Source organism: Linepithema humile, chromosome 7, assembly GCF_040581485.1.
Source record: "Linepithema humile isolate Giens D197 chromosome 7, Lhum_UNIL_v1.0, whole genome shotgun sequence".
Lineage (NCBI taxonomy): Eukaryota > Metazoa > Arthropoda > Insecta > Hymenoptera > Formicidae > Linepithema > Linepithema humile.
In genome coordinates, this window is record NC_090134.1 from 1974451 (window position 1) to 1992961 (window position 18511).

The 18511-nt window shown below is 41.2% G+C and overlaps 1 protein-coding gene across 18 annotated transcripts in view; it reads left to right on the top strand.

Annotated features, from left to right (window-relative positions):
- heph (polypyrimidine tract-binding protein 1 heph) overlaps positions 1-18511 on the top strand; it is a 365110-nt gene that overhangs the window by 330958 nt on the left and 15641 nt on the right. For 15 of the 18 annotated variants that reach the window (XM_067358872.1, XM_067358873.1, XM_012377733.2 and 12 more), the window contains 8 exons: positions 5210-5261; positions 8513-8571; positions 12341-12569; positions 13676-13893; positions 16229-16262; positions 17731-17823; positions 18063-18279; positions 18367-18508. In XM_067358872.1, the coding sequence (XP_067214973.1) occupies positions 5210-5261; positions 8513-8571; positions 12341-12569; positions 13676-13893; positions 16229-16262; positions 17731-17823; positions 18063-18279; positions 18367-18508 (1044 nt within the window). The remainder of the gene's footprint in view (positions 1-5209; positions 5262-8512; positions 8572-12340; positions 12570-13675; positions 13894-16228; positions 16263-17730; positions 17824-18062; positions 18280-18366; positions 18509-18511) is intronic. The other 3 variants (XM_012377724.2, XM_067358869.1, XM_067358868.1) reach the window with 2 other exon arrangements.

Here is an 18511-nt window from a genome sequence, read left to right on the forward strand (position 1 = left end):
TGCCAAAGTGCCGACTTATTTTCGGATTTTCCGATTTTCCCGATTTCGTTTATTTACATTTCGGCGAGCGACGTATTTCGTCTCTGTTTATCCGCCGGGGCGTGAAAGCGGATTGCTTTAATCTATTCGTTACAAAGTTGCAGGTATTGGAACATCCAATATTATCGATTACTTCTTCAATGCCGACGTATTCGACAGTACATTTTTGTTAAGAAATATTTTTTATCCAAAATGAAGCTGAAGGAATTGGAATATTGATTAAAAGCACCGAGTTATTTATATCTGAGCATCTCAGAAGTATACTATGTTTAGTCACATTTTGTCCAAACTTTAGTCGTTATTATTATCACAAAACTCTATACTCCAATTTTTGCAATGATAAATGTTTTCAATGAAAATAGAAATATGACGGTATAAAGTTAAGTCACAAAATGATGACACATTCCAGGTAAACAGTATTAAGTCACATTAAAATCGTATTCCCTAATCACACATTTCAACTTATAACTTATTTTTTTATAAACGCGCGTAGAATAAATAGAATCGCGATAGAATCCAGCTCGGAGTGCTTGTTAATTAAAATAAAATGATATTAAATATTACTCGGCGATAATTTTTCAATGTACGATAATAATAATCGACTGGTATAATACACAATACACCGCGAAGTAATGATGAGAGAGAATCGAGTATATTTCTAGTAGAGTAGATCTACTAGCAGTAGTCTAATCTCCAGTAACAGTATGAAGCAAACGCTAATAGTGAAGCCAGAGAGAATAATAGTGCAATAACGAAGAGAAGTTTGTGTATATTCGGCAGCAATCATGGAATGCATCAACTGCGTCGATAATAAACGTTACCGCCTACGGGGCTCGAATTTCTCTCCGAAATTCACAGAGACAATTTGCAGCGGTGCGCAGGAAGCGGAAAATGTGTCAGATTTCGAATAATTAATTAAATACCGGTTTAATTATAATTTTATTGTACAGTATGTTTGTACGCGAACGCGCGTAAATGCCGGGCGCGGAAAGGTGAAGCTTTCCATTACCAAACATTTATATGACATCAATCTCTCATTGAGCATTACGTTGTATTATGTGAAATAAATTGTCAAAAAAGAATTAATTGAACAAGCTAAAAACTTTCGGAGAATCCATTCGCTCACGATTATTTCGAAAATTTTTGGAGAGAAATTTCGACGATAAAATTCATTGAGAGACTGTTCTCCACTCAAACGCTACAACTTTCTGCAAATTCGTCTGTAAGAATCGAAAAATCGTAGAGTCGCGCGATCGCAAGATTTACTTTGGAATTATCTCTCTCAACTTGCGCGCTTTCTCACGATCACGATGAATGGATCATCGATCTATTCATTTATTGGCGCAATCTCTGCAAATGCCAATAGGCAAACGCATCGCGACTTCATATCCGCTCGTGATCGAACTGTTTTCGGTCGGACGCATGCATCTCCGGAGCCGGAAACGCGACCGGGCAAAAATTCGAATATCAAAATTGAAATATTTCCCGTTTTATCGGAAAACGGATAAAAACATGCACGGCCCGGTGGTGTTGTTGCTGCTGCTGCTGCTGCTGCTTTTCGTATTACGCGTTGTAAATAGCGTGTGCCGTTACTGTTCAGAGAAACGCGCACAGTTGCAGCTGTGCGGTGAGGAAGAGAGGAATGCATACACAGTTGTGCGCGAGCTATTACGAGCGGTCTTGCGGCCTGTAATGGACGCTGCGGACGTATGGACGTAATGGATGGATGAAACCGTAATCCATATATTCTAAACATTATCATTGTTATCACTTTTCCCCTTTCCCGATCCTTGGCTGCGTTCGCGCTGAATACGCGCGAACGCGGACGATCCATCTACTTTTAATTTACTCAGTTTACAATCTCCGACAGCGTAACACATCGATGATAATGTGAGATCTCTATTTTAATGTAAAGTAAATTAATATGCATGATACTTGACTCGTGTAACATTTACGCTACGCATGAATTTTGCAAAAGTTAAATATTTTCTTGCTGATCGAAAATATTGAATTAAATATTCGAATACATTATAGCATTATCTTTAATATTATTCAGAAATATTATATTACATAGCATTATCAATATTATTCTTGGATAATGATGTGCGTTTGCACATTATAACAGGAAATTAAAGAAAAAAATTTCTTTGCTTGGCGGATTCATCGATATGCCTGTGTAATTACCATTGAGCGGCCCGAGAGCTTTGAATCTCAGCGCAATTACCGTAAATATGATCCTCATTGTTCGCAAGCGCGACGTAAATGTAACGATAATGAGGATCTACTTGCGGGGAAGCGCTGATTTTTATCGTTATTGGTGTCGTTTTAATGTAGCCTGTAATGATTATATTCGTCGTATATTTTCAGGAAAATTACCCTTTGCTAATGCACTTTCCTTTCGCGCGTTTGAAACGATCCTTAAAGGCTGTAAGGAGATTTTGTTCCTCTTTTATCGAAATAAACTAAAATTAATATTTAACATACGTGGATGAGAGATGAAAATAGAGCAAATGTGCAAAATATAAAAAATTAATTTTTCCGGATCCTGAAACTGTGAATTGATGAAAAAAAATTCATTGAGATGATTTTTTAATATTATACAATATTATTTGAATTTTAATTATTAAACTTTTTAACTTTTATTATTAAAATTACAAAAATCCGACCATTAATAATTTTTTATAAAACTTTTTAAAAAAAAAAAAATTATTTTATATAATATTCGGTAAACATTGTCATAAAAAAATTTTTTATAGTCGGTAATAGTCGTTTTACTTTGTATATTCATTTACATATTACATACATCGTGTGTGTATGCGTGCATGTATATGCATAGGAAATATTTCACTGATCCAGTTTGATTATCGGTTAAAAAATTCCGTTTTGTTTGTTCGATGAGCATACATCGTCGGCATGTGCCCTCACAGAGAACGCTGCTGTTGAGTTGTTTAAAAAAAAAAAACATAGTCCACGGTTTAAGTTCTGTCATGCTGGTGACACGCGAAAAGTCTTTGTCCAAGTTGATGTGTGTCCATCGCGAATGCGGCACGGTTGCGTACGTCTTTTCTCTCTGGAGTTCACTAATTATAAAATCGTCCTGTGAAGCCCGCGGCGCGTGTTTTTCTTTCGAGCCGCTCGCGCGTTGTGTGTGCCTTTTAAGCGTGGAATTTCATTCATTATTACAGCAATTTTTTCCATTTGCTATCTTGGTCGAGGAATGTGCGCACAATAATACGAAGATCACAAAAAAATTAATTCCTCAAAGATCACATTTATATATATAAGCGTAGTCCAAGAATACACCGTATTTGTCTCGCTCCCGTTGTTTCGACACTCGCGCGCTCATTAGTGAGTTTTAAAAATCAGTTTGCGCTCGCAAATTGCTTCTCTTGCGCAATTTTCCTTTCGTCAAATGAATTAATTTGAAAATTCGCAACTTTTTTTGACACAAAAATTGTGACGTAAAGAATCAAAGAAAGCGTTATCAGCTTGCGTCGGTTGCATGAAACCGACGTTCGTAGATTTGTGCAGCAATTTAAGAATTTATGCAAAGGTCGCGAGGATCAAAAAGGTTTACGTATTAAGGACACGTTGAAAGGAGTGTGCGCGTTCCAGGCTCAAAGGAAGTGACGGACCGTGATTTCAAAGCACAGAACGAAAGGGTGGCTTATGAGAAGCGCATCCTTACGCGCTTTACATCCCGTCGCGGCGTTCTACGATATTGCGATTTTTTTCCCTTCTCATAATGTTTGTTGGTTTTTTTTCATTTTTAATTTCACGGATTTATCGTCGTGTTAACGGCGAAATATGAACTCCTCATTCGATACGCCAGCGGCCCACAGGCCGCGTGCAATATTGAATATTTGGGAGCTAAAACGCGTGACAGCGGCTCGCATTAGCGCGTTTTCCCTCACGTTTTTCCCACTCGCATCGGAAATTTTTCATTTCTCCTCGTGGCCACGCTTTTACGAGCTTTTACGTATTTACTCAGCGGATGCGCCCTTTTGGCGATCTCGAGCGTGAAAATAATTCGAACCGATTAAAACCGATGTCATTTAAACTCGATGAGCTTAATTAATACAAAACCGAAATAGCGATTAAATGTATATTTAATAAGGAATTAGGAATTAATGCACAATCGGTCCACCGAGTAGCCATTAAAAAATCATTAATCCCGTAGTATTCGCATTGTTTAGACCAGATCGCACACAGTTGAGCGTTGCGAATGTGCACCGGTTACCGGGCCAAATATTTGCATTCGCGACATTAATGTGATCATCGGCATTGTCGGCCAAATATATGACAATGACGGCGGTTTGACGTGCGCCATGCGCGATTATTAGCCCCGCGGCTCCACGCTGGATACGCCTGTAAATATTGCGTGATATTGCTCCCGTTGCTGCCCAACCTACTCCCGCCGCCGCTTGTTCCCGCCAAAGAGGCTTTCGAAAATTCATACAGCCGTTACCTCGAGCCTTTGAATATCGCCTGGTATTTATGCGGAACGTTGTTCCGCAACCATATCTGTTTGTCGCGGATCAATTTTTCAGCAACTCGTCTCGTAATTACGCGAGCTGTGTTCTACCAGGGATCAGCGATTTCGATAGTTGTTTTTTACCGGCCGTAATTGCTGCGTCTGATAATCCGCGGGATGTTTTGCAACCCACTGTCCCGAAATAAATCGCTTTGTCATAATATTCGCGCCAATTATTTTGCAATTTCGCCGCGGAATAGACGTCGGTTGCTCCGTGTTTGTTATGTCGATTGCTTTTGTTCCGCGTGAGCTCGTGCAGCGATATGGTTATGACAATTGTGTAGCTTCAGATATTAATTACGAGACTCTATTAAAGTAATTTTCGCAAAACGTTCGACACAATGCGCGCGTGTCACTGCGAATTTCGGTATATCATTATAAAGGATACGTCATAATTACAATTGCCGATTTGAATTTCTAACGATGCACATCGCGAACAAAGCTCGCCCGAAGCCTGACTCCGGCGAGCCGAGCGTCGAGAGAGACGGATCGTTGCAGATTTATTTACAATTCTGTTGCCAAACATATTTGCTTCGACGTAATAATGAAACCGCATGAAATTGTTTAACGATATAAACTTCTGTGGATTAAAATCGATCAGTTTTTTCACCCAAGGTCTGCTTTTGTGTGTTACAGATTTTCACGCGCTTCGGCAAAGTTCTGAAGATCGTCACCTTCACAAAGAACAGTAAGTACAGCGCTCAATGCATCGTCGTTGTATTACGTCTTATTGTTAGAATCGATGCGCCAAAGGGAGAACTGGCGGGAGAAGAGGGAGCCGTGGCACTTTCGCGAGTTGTAGATCCCACTCTCGCCGGCAGACACGCCACGGCACTTTAGTACTTCAGCGTACTTGAAGTGCATCCTGGCCTACCGCCGTCGTCGCGCGCACTTGGCGCCGGTACTTTCGGAATCGCGCAGAGTGCCCTAAAGGGTGTCCGCGAAATGTCCGTTCGCGAAGCGAAACATCCTTCCCGGGCGAATACGTGTCTCGCGCGCGAAAATTCGATAACGCTCCTCCGTTAAAATTACTGTGCCCGGTAATTTATAAATAACGGCCAACACTTCGCGGCACGACGCGACGAATCGGAAATGAACTTGAAGTTACAGCGGGCCGATACGTTAAAAATTCAATGCGATTATTTTAATTCTCGAATGCACCCGCTCTATCGCTCCTGTCCGTCAAAACTATTAACGGAGAATTGCATAATGCCCGCAATTTCTCATTGCACCCGTTATACAAAAGGTACAAAGAGAAAGCGTCGGGGTGTGCAGCCGGCGAGCGTGTTACGAATTCATGCCTACAGTAGATGAGCGCGGCAGCATCATCATTTCCGCGTGCGTATGTGTGTGTCTGCGCGCGCGACTGTGCACAGGTGCATCGGGGTGTGCGGTAAGTGATGCGCGAGTCGTAATGTCGAAGCTCCGCGTGGTTGCACATACACACACACAACACACGCGCGCGCGCGCGCGTGCTCGGTCCGGTCAGAGCATTCAACATCCGCAGGGATTTCCGGCTGCAAGTTTTGGCTGCAGACAGTTACGAGGTCTCGTTGCTGCGCGAGATGACAGAAAATCTTGGCGAAACCGCACGTTTGGACTGCGAGAAATTCGCTTGTAATACAGTTCTCTCTCTCTCGATGTACTATCTATTCTGGTTTAGATAGCTTAAGATAATTTCGCGCGACACGTTATATCGATTGTTTTTCCTCGCGCGGAAATATTATAGTTCACGAAGCTGGAAATTTCGCATGATATTTCAATTGTTTTATAAATAACGTATAAAGCGGATTATATTGATGTTGTAAATAGCGCAAGAGCGAATCGTCGGTGCTTTTAAATGCTACAAAAGCAAATTACCGCCGCTTTGCCATATTATTCCGGGGTTACGGTAAAGCTACGTGTTTTTTCAAGCAAGAGAGCTCGTAATATAAAACTTTTCAATGAAAATTTCCGCGGTTCGGTCACTGAGGCACGGGGTTACATTTACGAGCGGAGTAAACGTTATCATTGCGATTACTGTTACTGCGGTCGGAGAGAATCTCGCGTGGAATCAAAAGCGCGCGCGACGCATTGTATTTATTTTTTTCCGACGTTCGAAACGCGGGCTTTCGCCAAGAGAGCTCTCCTTTCCGCTTCCGCATTTCAGATTCGAAAATTAAATAACATTGCCGCAGGCCAATCCTTTGTTTCGCATCATACGCGCTCCCATGTAATAAAATATCGCCGCGCTGTAGCACGCGAGTGGGAGTTACGCGAATTTGACGTACGTATGCGAAATTAAAACATGCGAAATTGCCGCCGCGCTCGCCTTGTGCGATGTTTCGTTTAATCGAGATTTAATGTCAATTATAAACCCGACCGCCGCACAACGGACAGCGAGCGACGGTGGAACTCTGAAATATTAACTTCGCAAAACGTTCCCCGCTCGTGGCGGTTTTACGTTTGTCTTCTTCGTAATTGTTTATCTTCGCGTATCGCAACTGGCGAAAGTGAAGCGCACTAGTAAGCAGCGGTAACAACACATTCATCTACATCACTGTCATTCGTTGGTTTATTCGATTAAATTAACTGGCGAATTCAATCGAGCATTTCTTTTAATTCACATAAAAGCTGAATTAATCCCATACGAATTGTTCCAGCGTTGGAAATAAAAAGGCTCCTGTCAGTAAAATTGCGGTTATCGCGTACACCCACGGGCTTTAACGTTCGCAATTCATTACCTACCAAAAAATCGCCATATTTGCTCTCGGTGCGTTGATTAATTCGTCTCACTACATTTTCAATCTACTTTGAATAGTATTTCGCAACCACTATTCATCTATAAACCATACTGAATCTGATTAAAATGATTTCAGAATATGTTTAGATATTTTATTTTAATATCGTGTAATTATATGATATTTGAACGGTGAATTTAATCGAACATTTCCCTTAATTCGCATAAAAGCGGGATTAATCCCATACGGAATTGTTCTGGCTTTTGGAAATAAAAGGTTCCTGTCAGCGAAATTGCGGTCATCGTGTACACGCACGGGCTTTAATGTATTAAAGAGTTCCATTATCACGGTGGAGCAAATTCGAAAATGAAATAGCGTAGCCGCCGGCTGAAACTTTGGTCAACGCTGCTAACGAAATAATTCCGGCTTCCCGGACGCACAGGAAAAACGTATTATCATGACAGAGTTAGTTTCTCGCAACGTTCGCGCACTAAATTAACAAATCACCACTTTTTACCCGGCGCTGGTCGGTATTTTAAATACGCGATTTAACGCAAAAAAATAGCGTTTTTTCTATTCAGAATTAAATTTTCAGAAGACTTTTACATTTTGAACAACGTTTCCAATATGTAGTATTTTTTATTTTGTGTACTCAATACATTCTATGGAATATTTTATCATTTTTATTTTGTATATTTCTAAACTCTAAATTTTAAATACTCGTACCTTTTTTTGCAATCGTTTCTGTAACAAAGTTTGACCAATTTCTGATTTGAAAACTTTGAAATAGAGAAGAAAAGGGCAAAACACTACTGAGGTATAAAGTTTTGCCATTACGAAGAAAAGACTCCAACTATATTTGCTTCTCTAAACTCGCGTTTTATGCGAAACAGCGGCTTTATGGAAATAATCCACTCTTGTTTGACTCAAACACGTTATTAAGTATATACAAACCTTTCGTCTTATTGTAACTCTCGCGTAAGTGTAACGCAAATTACAATATCGTGTGACAATACTATTAGAAATGAAAGAATATATAACGTCGCTACTGTTTACTGACCTATTTCGCCACTCGATGACTTTTACATGCTAACGTTAATATTCACAATGAATTTATTAGCCACCGTGGGTTATTCCTTTGCCGTCTCGAGTGCAACCCGCGCGTAAAATTCATTCTGGACGACGTCGTTTCACGCTTTTTATCGCTTCTGTGTTTCAGGCTCCTTCCAGGCACTAATACAGTACGCGGACATGCTGTCGGCGCAGACCGCTAAATTCGTAAGTATCCACTTGACTTTGTTTCCTCTCTCGTCACCGCCCGTCTCGACCCTCCTTGTACTTCCTCCTTTCGCCATCAGTGCATCCGTTGTTTTCCTCCTTTTTCTCAATTTTTTCTTTCTCCCTCTTTTTTTCTTTTTTTTTTTTTTTTTTAGTTACTTTTTTCTTCAGGCTCCGCTGTATCGTGCTTATCCGCCGCGCTCCCGCGGGACAGATCGAAATTTTCTGCGGAATATCTCGCGTCGCGCGGGGAAAATATTTTCCGATCCATACCGCGCCGAAGGAAGCCGCAGCGCGGCGGTTAATTGCCGGAAGCTGAGCTCGATGAATGTAATCGAAAGATTGATGGCGGATGAAAAAGTGCGGCGCGGAGAGAGCGGCGAGGAAATCGCGCTCGGTTCTCCCGATATATATCTGACGGTATTTTTCCCGATTTATGGAAATATCCGCTGCTTTACAAACCAAATTAATTCTTAAGGCAGGCGCGGACCGCAGATGCGCAGATGATCGCCGCTCTCGCTCTGTTTCTTGCACTTTACGCGAATATCGGTAATATAAACTTTGCTCGCGGCATTACGCGTTGTACCTCCTATCACGCTTCGCCTATTATTTCCGCGACCGTTTAATGCGCAGAAATTAAAGCGTCACATTCTGATAATAACTATTCCCACTTTCCTTTTCTTTTTTTTTTTAAGGAGGTTGAGAAAGCCGTAGCATTAAACTTGCCGCTGCTTAAGGTACCACGAATTGTGTCTGTGCCGTAAATTTTGTTTCACCTGTAATTCCTGTAATCGTTTCGTTCCTGTAATTACGAATTTAAATACGTGTCCTGATAATTACTCCACTTTCCTCTCTCTTTAAAAAAGTTGAAAAAGACTTGCGACTTAAAGTTAACACTGAAAAATGTGTCAAACTTGCAATTACTGTCTTAAACTTTCCTCCATTATACGAATAACATAACTAATTTCCCCGCTAAATCTGTTTATACCAATTTTCTAATAACGCACGCTGCATAAAGTAGCCTAAATGTTAACTAATTTTACTTTAAATAATTTAAAGAATGAAGACAGTTTTGCAAACTTTTAAAGCAAGCTTGGATTAGCTTCTTCAAACTTCTGACTATAATTATACATATTAACTTTGGCTTTGATTCTATTGATTACACATTTGTAACTTGTACAAATTATTATGAGTTTTTAGTTTCCTTTAGCAAATTCTGACTTATGTGTGTTTGAGATACTCTATAAGTATTGTTAAATGAGTGTGACCGAGCAATTTTTTGCTACTTTGTAAATACCGAATGTGCGTACTAATTCTGGTCACTTAATCACTGTCATTTATCCTCTTTGATACGGTAGATGTTCGCTGCGTAGTGTTATCTGACGGCCGAGAGTAACGAGAGAACTTATCGCTGCGCTGGAATCGCGAAAGAACTTGCTGTTACGCGAGTACTTTTGTATAAAACGTGTTTTCTGATGAAGTATTATTGATTTGTATAAAATTTTCTATTTGTTGCATTTGGTGGCTGTCGATTATATAGTCGACGCTCGTACCGAAGAGTTAAAATCTATTCTGTAAGAATTATTCAGTAAAACTAATATTTAAAAATACGCAAAGATAACTTTTTTACGTTCTTTTTTTATTTAAAATCTTTTCAAAGATTGGAAATTTGTATTTTAAAAGTGTAGAAATTATTTAGTGAAACGGATATTTTAAAATATTCACTCAAAAATATTGTTTTTTTTTAAATCCGTTTAAAAAACTAAAAACTAAAAACGTCATATTCATAAAATTTTTAAATCATTTTATGAGATTGATATAGATTGATAGATACGATGAAAAGAGCTATACAATAATATTATTACTCTTTTTTTTTATTTTAAAATCTTTTCAAAAAACTGGAAATCGCATTCACCAAAATAATTTAGGACTTATTCAGCGAGACTGATATATTTAAGAATGTGCAAAAATATTTTCACTTTATTTAAAACTTTTTGTTTTGTTCAAGAATTATTTTGGAGCGCTATACATCCGTGAAATTCTTTCTTAGACAATAATTGCATAGAAAGAAGAACGCAGATCTGAAAAGGTTAACGAGGCAGCGATACGGTTCCGCGCTGTTTCGTGATGCTTATCTCGCTACATTCGGAATTAATTCGCGTCAGAGCGTATTCGCGTGCGGGATGTGTTTGCCGCGTTGTTTTACACCGGCAACGACAAGCCATCGCGAACGGAAACTCGCCAGAAACTTCCGTCACTTCCCACACCCGTTCGTATCCCGCCTGTTCGAAGCCCCTCTCGCGCACCCTCCTTCCCCATACCCGCGCCGTAAGCTTGATACCACAAACTAGTAAACCTGTGCACTGATCAAAGGGAAAATTAATTCGCTTGAAATACACCGGTTTCACCGCGAACCAACCAGCCGATGCGCAAGACGGAAAATTAATTTAGCTTTGTTGCAGGGTATCGCTCTTCTCCGATTTCCTCTCTCTTTCTCTCTCTCTCTCTCTCTCTCTCTCTCTCTCTCTCGCACGCGCGCTTATCTTATCTCTCTCTTTTTACTTCTTTCGCCTCGAGATCCAGGTGGGATCACGAAAGACAACGATTCAGTACTAGCTGTATTTTTATTCAGCAAGCAACGCAAGTACATCTCTATCGTGTACTTGGCGTAAACGCGTGAAATAAATCTATTTCGATGAATTCCTCGAACTATCATTCAAGCCCGGCGAAGCGAATACTCCAACTGAGAATCGGCGAATGCTAAGTGAATATATCTACTTTCTATCGCGAGTCCTCCGAAGAAATTTGTTTTGGATTTACTGGCGAAATCGATTTGTCTTGTTCGTTGATTATGTAAACGGTGCTTTCTCGACCGTGAATAAACCGCCTGAGGAAGCGAGCGAGAGCGAGAGGGAGAGAGAGAGAGAGGGAGAGAAATCATCTCACGATCGTGGTGCGCGCACCACCAGAGCCTCGCGGCGCGGGCCGACCCGGTAATTATGTACGAAATTCATTAGCCCGTGTAAATATAGAGCGAGCCGGCGGCCGAGTGTATATATCCGCGTACCGTAGGTACACAGCCGCGCGGCGTCGCGCATTGTGCGCGCGCGCGCGCGCGCGCTGCGCTGATCGGCGACGGCCACGCATTCATGTAGGCGATCTAAACCTACCTACCCGCATCCATGTTGAACGCGAATCTCGTGAAGTATAAACTTCAACAATGCCACAAAAGCATCCCAATTAGTTGCAAAAGACAATTTCGTGATCCTTGAGTCTCGGTGAAATCCGTCGAGAGATACGCCGCTCGCGTATTTCAATGAAAATTGAGAGTTTGTATAATGTGGAACTGAATTCTTTTTGAATTTGTGCAGCGTTATTGAATTCTCCCAATCAAATATTTCTCAATATTTTTCGCTTTACAGCTTAACTGTTCTTTTGACCCCGGTTCGATTTTATAGACTGTATGTATGCGAGATTTTCTAATATTTCTTATTAAATTGATTGAAATTAATTGTGCTTTTTTTCTCAGTTTTCATCAATTTTGCGCAGTTTGCTACGCTCTATTAAAAAAAATAATAATAGCTATAAATCTCTCAATTTTACCAAAGTTTAATGCGTATGAAATTGATGGAAAGTTCTTAAAGAGCAGTCAAGTTGTGAAACAAACACGAATTACCGTGATTACTGTATTTGCTTATGTTCTAAGCTTAAGCGTAATTTACTCATCTCTTCGGACAAATTATGAGGAATTTCACGATTTCTTGCGCAGTCGCTCGACGGGCAGAATGTCTACAATTCCTGCTGCACGCTGCGCATAGACTACAGCAAGATGCAGAATCTCAATGTCAAGTATAACAACGACAAGTCCCGGGATTACACCAATCCGAATCTTCCGACCGGTGATGCGAATCTGGACGCGGCGTCGCTCGCCCTCGGCGGTGAGTTGCTGCCCCAATTGCTGATGGGCGCCGGCTCCCAGCCGCGTGCCAGAATACCTGGTGAGTATTGCATAAAATTCTCCGTCCCGCGTTTGTTTTCACCTTCCGTCACATTTGACCTATCGAATAAATCGCATTATTTACGAGTATACGTTACGAGCATAGGCATACACGCGGTTGAATGCGTTAATCTTGCGCGATCCTATGTACATAATAATATTTGGTAACAATTGAGCGCGATATATGAGTATTGTTTCGCGATCAGCGCTTGCAAAATTCATCGCCATTAAGCGCCAGTCAGACCCGGCGAAATTTAGGACACAGCCCGCTCTGAATGGGTCATACGCGACGTATGAACAATGAACACTCCTGCGCGATTTTCTATAATTGTGCACGATAATGGGGTTGAATGCAGCACGTCTCAATAGACTCTTTTCAATTCCATTGTTTCTTTACATCGACATTTACGAATATTTTCTGTCAGACGGTTTCTGTATTTTCGGCGAGCGACAAAACTCGCGGTGCTCTGTGAAAAATATAAGGTTTGATCGAATAATTAACGGCACGTTACATTTATTGGAATTAATTACATTAATAGCGATACCGATTTTCCGTCACTTGGACGTCGCGCTGAATTATTATTATTTCGCGAGGACGGTGAGAGCAATTTGCCGGGATTTCAAACTCCGTCCTGTCCATCGTGCGCGCGTGTGTGCCGGTCGGGCGTTATTATTTTCTCGGCTAAATTAATTACAAAGTAACCGCGCGCCGCGCCGAATCGTCTGGATTTTTGCGTTCGCGCCACGGCGACAACGCTAGTTTAAATTACACGCTCGGCCGGCACTTGTTTGGGTTAAATTAATTTCACGGCGTTGTTGTTGGTGTTTAATCTGTAACGGTGTAATCCACTTTACGTCCTATCTCGTTGCGCAAACAGTTAGTTGACTGACGATTAGGTGAGCCGCGTACCGTCACCTGCCGTACCGAAAAGCGACGGACTAATCGGACGTCAAGAAAATTATGTCAGACTTATCGCGCGGAAAGATCGAAAGACAAATCGCAACGTCGCGTGGCGAAGAATTCCTTGAAATCGTTTAGACTTTTACTTTTTACTTTTCATCGATGTGTTTCGACAATAATAATAACGTTATCTGAACTTCCTGAAGTAGAGTCCATTGCAGGGGCACCGGGTGTGCTTCCCACGCCATTCGCGGCCATGCACGGCCTTCCGTCGCCCCTGGCCGGTCCGTACAACGGCGTACCTCCGGCCGGAGGGCTCGCCGGCCTCGGCGGATTTCCTCTCGGCGCGGCCGGTCTGGGCGTGCGGGTGCAAGGAAGCGCGCAAGCGTCGGCCGTGTTGCTGGTCAGCAATCTCAACGAGGAGGTAAGTAACTGTAATACTTTAAAACCGCCATCCCCCGACGCGTTGCTCCCTCGACGCTAAGGACGAGAGGCCGTACGAAGAGACCTTCGGCAGGACGTTACACGAAGAAAAGATTGGACGGATTTTTAAAGTCCGCTTCTGTTTGATTGTGATATTTTTGTGATTGAAAATTTTTTAGCGGACCGTCAAGTTTCTTCGTGTATCTTGCCGTCTATCTGGAGGCGCACAGAATGCCGAAGGCATAAGTTGCAGGACGAGGCGGAAGTTCTGCTTCCGCCGAATGCTGGCGTTCGTTTAACTCTTCGTCTCGATAGAACTGATCTTCGGACGTTCGTGCATTCTCAAACGCAATAAATTTTTACTCTTCGCACATAGCGGAAGGCTGAAAGAAAAAAATGAGCGGACACAATATATCATTTTATTTATTCGCTTCAAACATTTCTGTATCTTTCGCGTATATAAGATTATCGCAGCCGCAATCGCGCTTCAACTTGATCGAGTCTCCGTCGTCGGCTTCTGACTGAGATGCAAACGCAAGACGATGAATACAATGTGAACCACCAGCGTAGCACGATACGTGTGCACTTTACGAGACGAAGCGTTAAATGGCGCACGCATACGATAAATGGGGGCGTCGTTCGAGTAGGTCGGAGTAGCACTGAGAGAAGTAGACCGCTGCCACATGCGAATAAGTGTGTCGTATGTGAATAATATATCTGTAGTATAGCATCTGTCGTGTCTGTATGCAGTGTGTGTGTGTGCAAAGCTCTCGCTCTCTCGCCATGTCTCGGCTGCGAGAATATGACCGCGCCTCGTCCGGCGCCGACACACGTATACGCGACCTACCCTCCTTTCTTCCCTTCTCTTCCTTCTCTCTCTCTCTCTCTTTCTCTCTCTCTCTCTCCGTTCTTCCCCTCTTCCTCTTTTCACTTTCTCTTCTCTATTCTCTTCTCGTTCCTCATACTCTTGAGAGCTCATACCCTCGTACTCGCCCAGACCTTGTAAGAGACCGCACGCTATTTCTCTCAGTGTGCGCGAACGACAAACCCTCCTCGCCCCGGTATATATACGCACGTGCATACACGTATAATTACATGGCCTAACGAGCGAGTTACAACGTAGTGCTACGTAGGCGAACCCCGCAGTCTCTCGATCCTTTGGCCCCGGTCTTTCCGCCGAGCCGAGCTTCCGCCGATCTCTTCGAGAACTGTAAACTCAGCGATCTCCGGTAGACGAAAAGTTCCCTAAAAATTCACTCGCAACGCAAAAATTTCTACCTTTCAACCTTTGATTATTCTGTCTGGAAAAATCAACGTGAAAATATCGTTGCTACATTGTTGTTGCATTTTGCTAGATTTTTAATTCATTGACGGAGGATAAAAGTCATATAATTTGCAAACGTATTAAAATTAGCATTTACGGTTGACAGATAGACAAATGTCGACGATTAAAGAGAAATGATGCATTTCGGGATTCAAAAGCAGAAGGACACGTTTAAAATATTAGACTCGGGATTTGTCTGGATTCTCTCCGAGATCGTCCTGCTTGGATAGGCGGAAAGATCGAGTGGCGATGCGTATGTGCCCTGTTTTGTCACGAGACTTTTGATTCTGCCCCTATTTGCCCCGCTCATTTTCGAAACACACATACAAATCACTCCAACGTCACCATCCTGCGCCCTAATTAATTCGTAGTGTCGTCGATTACGACATTACTTTCTGCGAGGCGACGTTTATCAAAATTCACTTCAATCCAATATTTTACATTTTACGCACTATTGATATCTCTATTCGTTTGAGTAATTCTGCATTGCTGAAAACACTTATTCGTTACTCTCGCAATCAGTTCTTGCAAACAAACTTACGCGTAACATTTAGTAGCAAGAACAACGAGCCTTATCAGGTAAGAAACGTCGGCAGGATGATAAATGTCGCCTCGGCAAGAAATTGTGTGTCGACGTCACACTTCGCAGCTACAACTTGTCACTCTTATACTATAACTATATGTACTACTATCGTTGCGTCGCGCACAAGCTTCGTAATCCGCCAATCTGTGTTCGATTCTCATTTCCAAATTTTACAGAACAAAGATACGCACTTTACTCTGTTGGACTTATCGAAAAAGTCAATTACATCGTGCTCAAAATATTATAAAAAATTGAAGTCGAGCTTTCCTGTCTCGTATTACCGGTTCTATTTCGATTTTACGTAAAGTTGATTGCTCTTTCTCAACCACTCATCGAGCGAAAACGAATCTTGTACGCGCACCGACACTATACATTGAATCCTATTATACTCGCTGACTACTGACTGGACTCTGTCTGTTCTCTGTGTAGATGGTCACGCCTGACGCTCTCTTTACCCTGTTTGGTACGTCTCCACATTTATATTATTAATTATATTACATTATTAATTATTATATTTACACCCTCTCACGTTCTTACGCATACGCGCGCACACGCGATCACACGAATCCGAATGCGGACGCGCGACACGCTCGGATTATACACGATTAAAAAGAAAAAAAAAGAGAGAACTGGAAAATAAGCAAAGACAATATTATTCGGAGGAAAATTTCGTTTTTTTTTCCGGCCACGCAAATATTCTTCGTGATACGAGTAAAGTACGCGTACGTGACACACACGAACATCGAATTTTTGCTCACACGATTGTCACGGCTGAACTTTACGCCATACCGAAAAGAGAAGTTTTCTTCCTTTTTCCTCGGTTTTATATTTTTATTTATTTTTATTTATTTTTCTTTTTTTTTTCTCTTTTCTTTTTGGCAACTCGCAAAACTCGATCATTTGTCATCCTTCCTCTCGTCATGTTTTATTCTCGTAAAACATCCGCCATAACATATTCTGATTTAACGTTTAATCCGTATTCTTCCGATATTTTCGTGATTTCAACTTATTTTATTACTACAAGCTATTCCATTCGCAATTCATGTTCACCGTCATTCGTCATCCGCCATCGTCATATCGCCATCCGGCCACTACCGAATACATTCTCTCACATTCTCTACTTCCAAGCATCTCTTCTAAATGATTTCATTAATATTTTATTAATATCAGTTCCACAAAACCTTAATATTACGTAAGCTTTTGCTTATTTTACGTAATTCCATAGGAATTCACTATTAACGAGGCGCGCGACTCGGCTGCTGGCGTGTTTCTTTTTCTGCGCGCGATTGTTACGCAGATTTTCGTGAATAATTACGGACGAGCGCAAGAGTCACGTATTACATTACAAAGCGCGGTTTAAAAAATATTTTAATTTCTATCCATCTCGTAGACATCCATTTTTTAACTTTTTGCCAGCGAGAATTTCATCCACTTAACTACATAGTAATGTCAAAAAAATGTAAAATTTAATTCAGTTTTATGTAAAAAAGTAGGTAACATGCTGTTGTTGTTGCGTCAATTTTAATATTAACTTTTAATAATTATTAAGGTATCAAAAATTTACCTCTTTTTTTCATCAAATTATTAACAAAAAGAAATCGAATTGAAATTTACTGAATTTGCACGAATTGAAAGAAAAATGAACTTTTGATCCATCTTGTAATTTGAAAATTAAAAGTAGAAATATTGATAAAGCTTAATCTATTAAGCAACGTACTTTTTACTCTCTAAAGATAAATTTTCTCTAGCCGAATCGTTCGTCCTCTTGCATGTTCCAAATCTTAGATCCGATCGTACCCCGATCTCGATCGACCGAATATTGTCCCGTTCATCTTCAATAATCCTTAGATGCAGCCTCTATAAAAAGAATATTGCGGATTTTCGCGATCACACGAGTTTACTAAAAAGAAATTTGCGTATTGTGCATATAGGCGTTTATGGGGATGTACAGCGTGTGAAGATCCTCTACAACAAAAAGGACTCGGCACTAATACAGATGGCCGAACCTCATCAAGCGCTCTTAGGTGAGTGCACTTTACGAAATGTGACATTCGAGACGACTCAAAATTATTTTGTCTCATAAATCGTTTGTTAAACATATTTCGAGAAGAATTGCTTTTTAAAACTGGCATTAAAAAGAAAAATTTTTTTGGTATTTCTAAAATTCAAACATTTAATTTTATATTACGCATAATTACAACGTAGTTATATTACATACAGATGCACCGATGATTAATATCGTTTGTTTAATTTAATGCGACAGCGCTGACTCATATGGACAAGTTGAGAGTATTTGGAAAGCAGATCAAAGTAATGCTCAGTAAACATCAAACGGTCCAATTGCCAAAGGAGGGACAACCAGACGCGGGTCTTACAAAGGATTACACTAACAGCACTCTTCATCGATTCAAGAAACCCGGCTCGAAAAATTATCAAAACATCTATCCGCCGAGCGCGACCCTGCATTTATCAAACATTCCGTAAGCAATTTAGAACTAATAGCGAGCCTCGTGTTCTCGGCACATTTTTCTCCCGGCAATTTAGCGACATTCAATTTACCTTTTCAGAGCTACGGTAGCTGAAGAGGAGATCAAGGAAGCTTTTACCAAGAACGGCTTCACCGTGAAAGCCTTCAAGTTCTTCCCGAAGGACAGGAAGATGGCTCTCATACAGATGCCTAACATGGACGATGCCGTGGCTGCGCTGATCGTA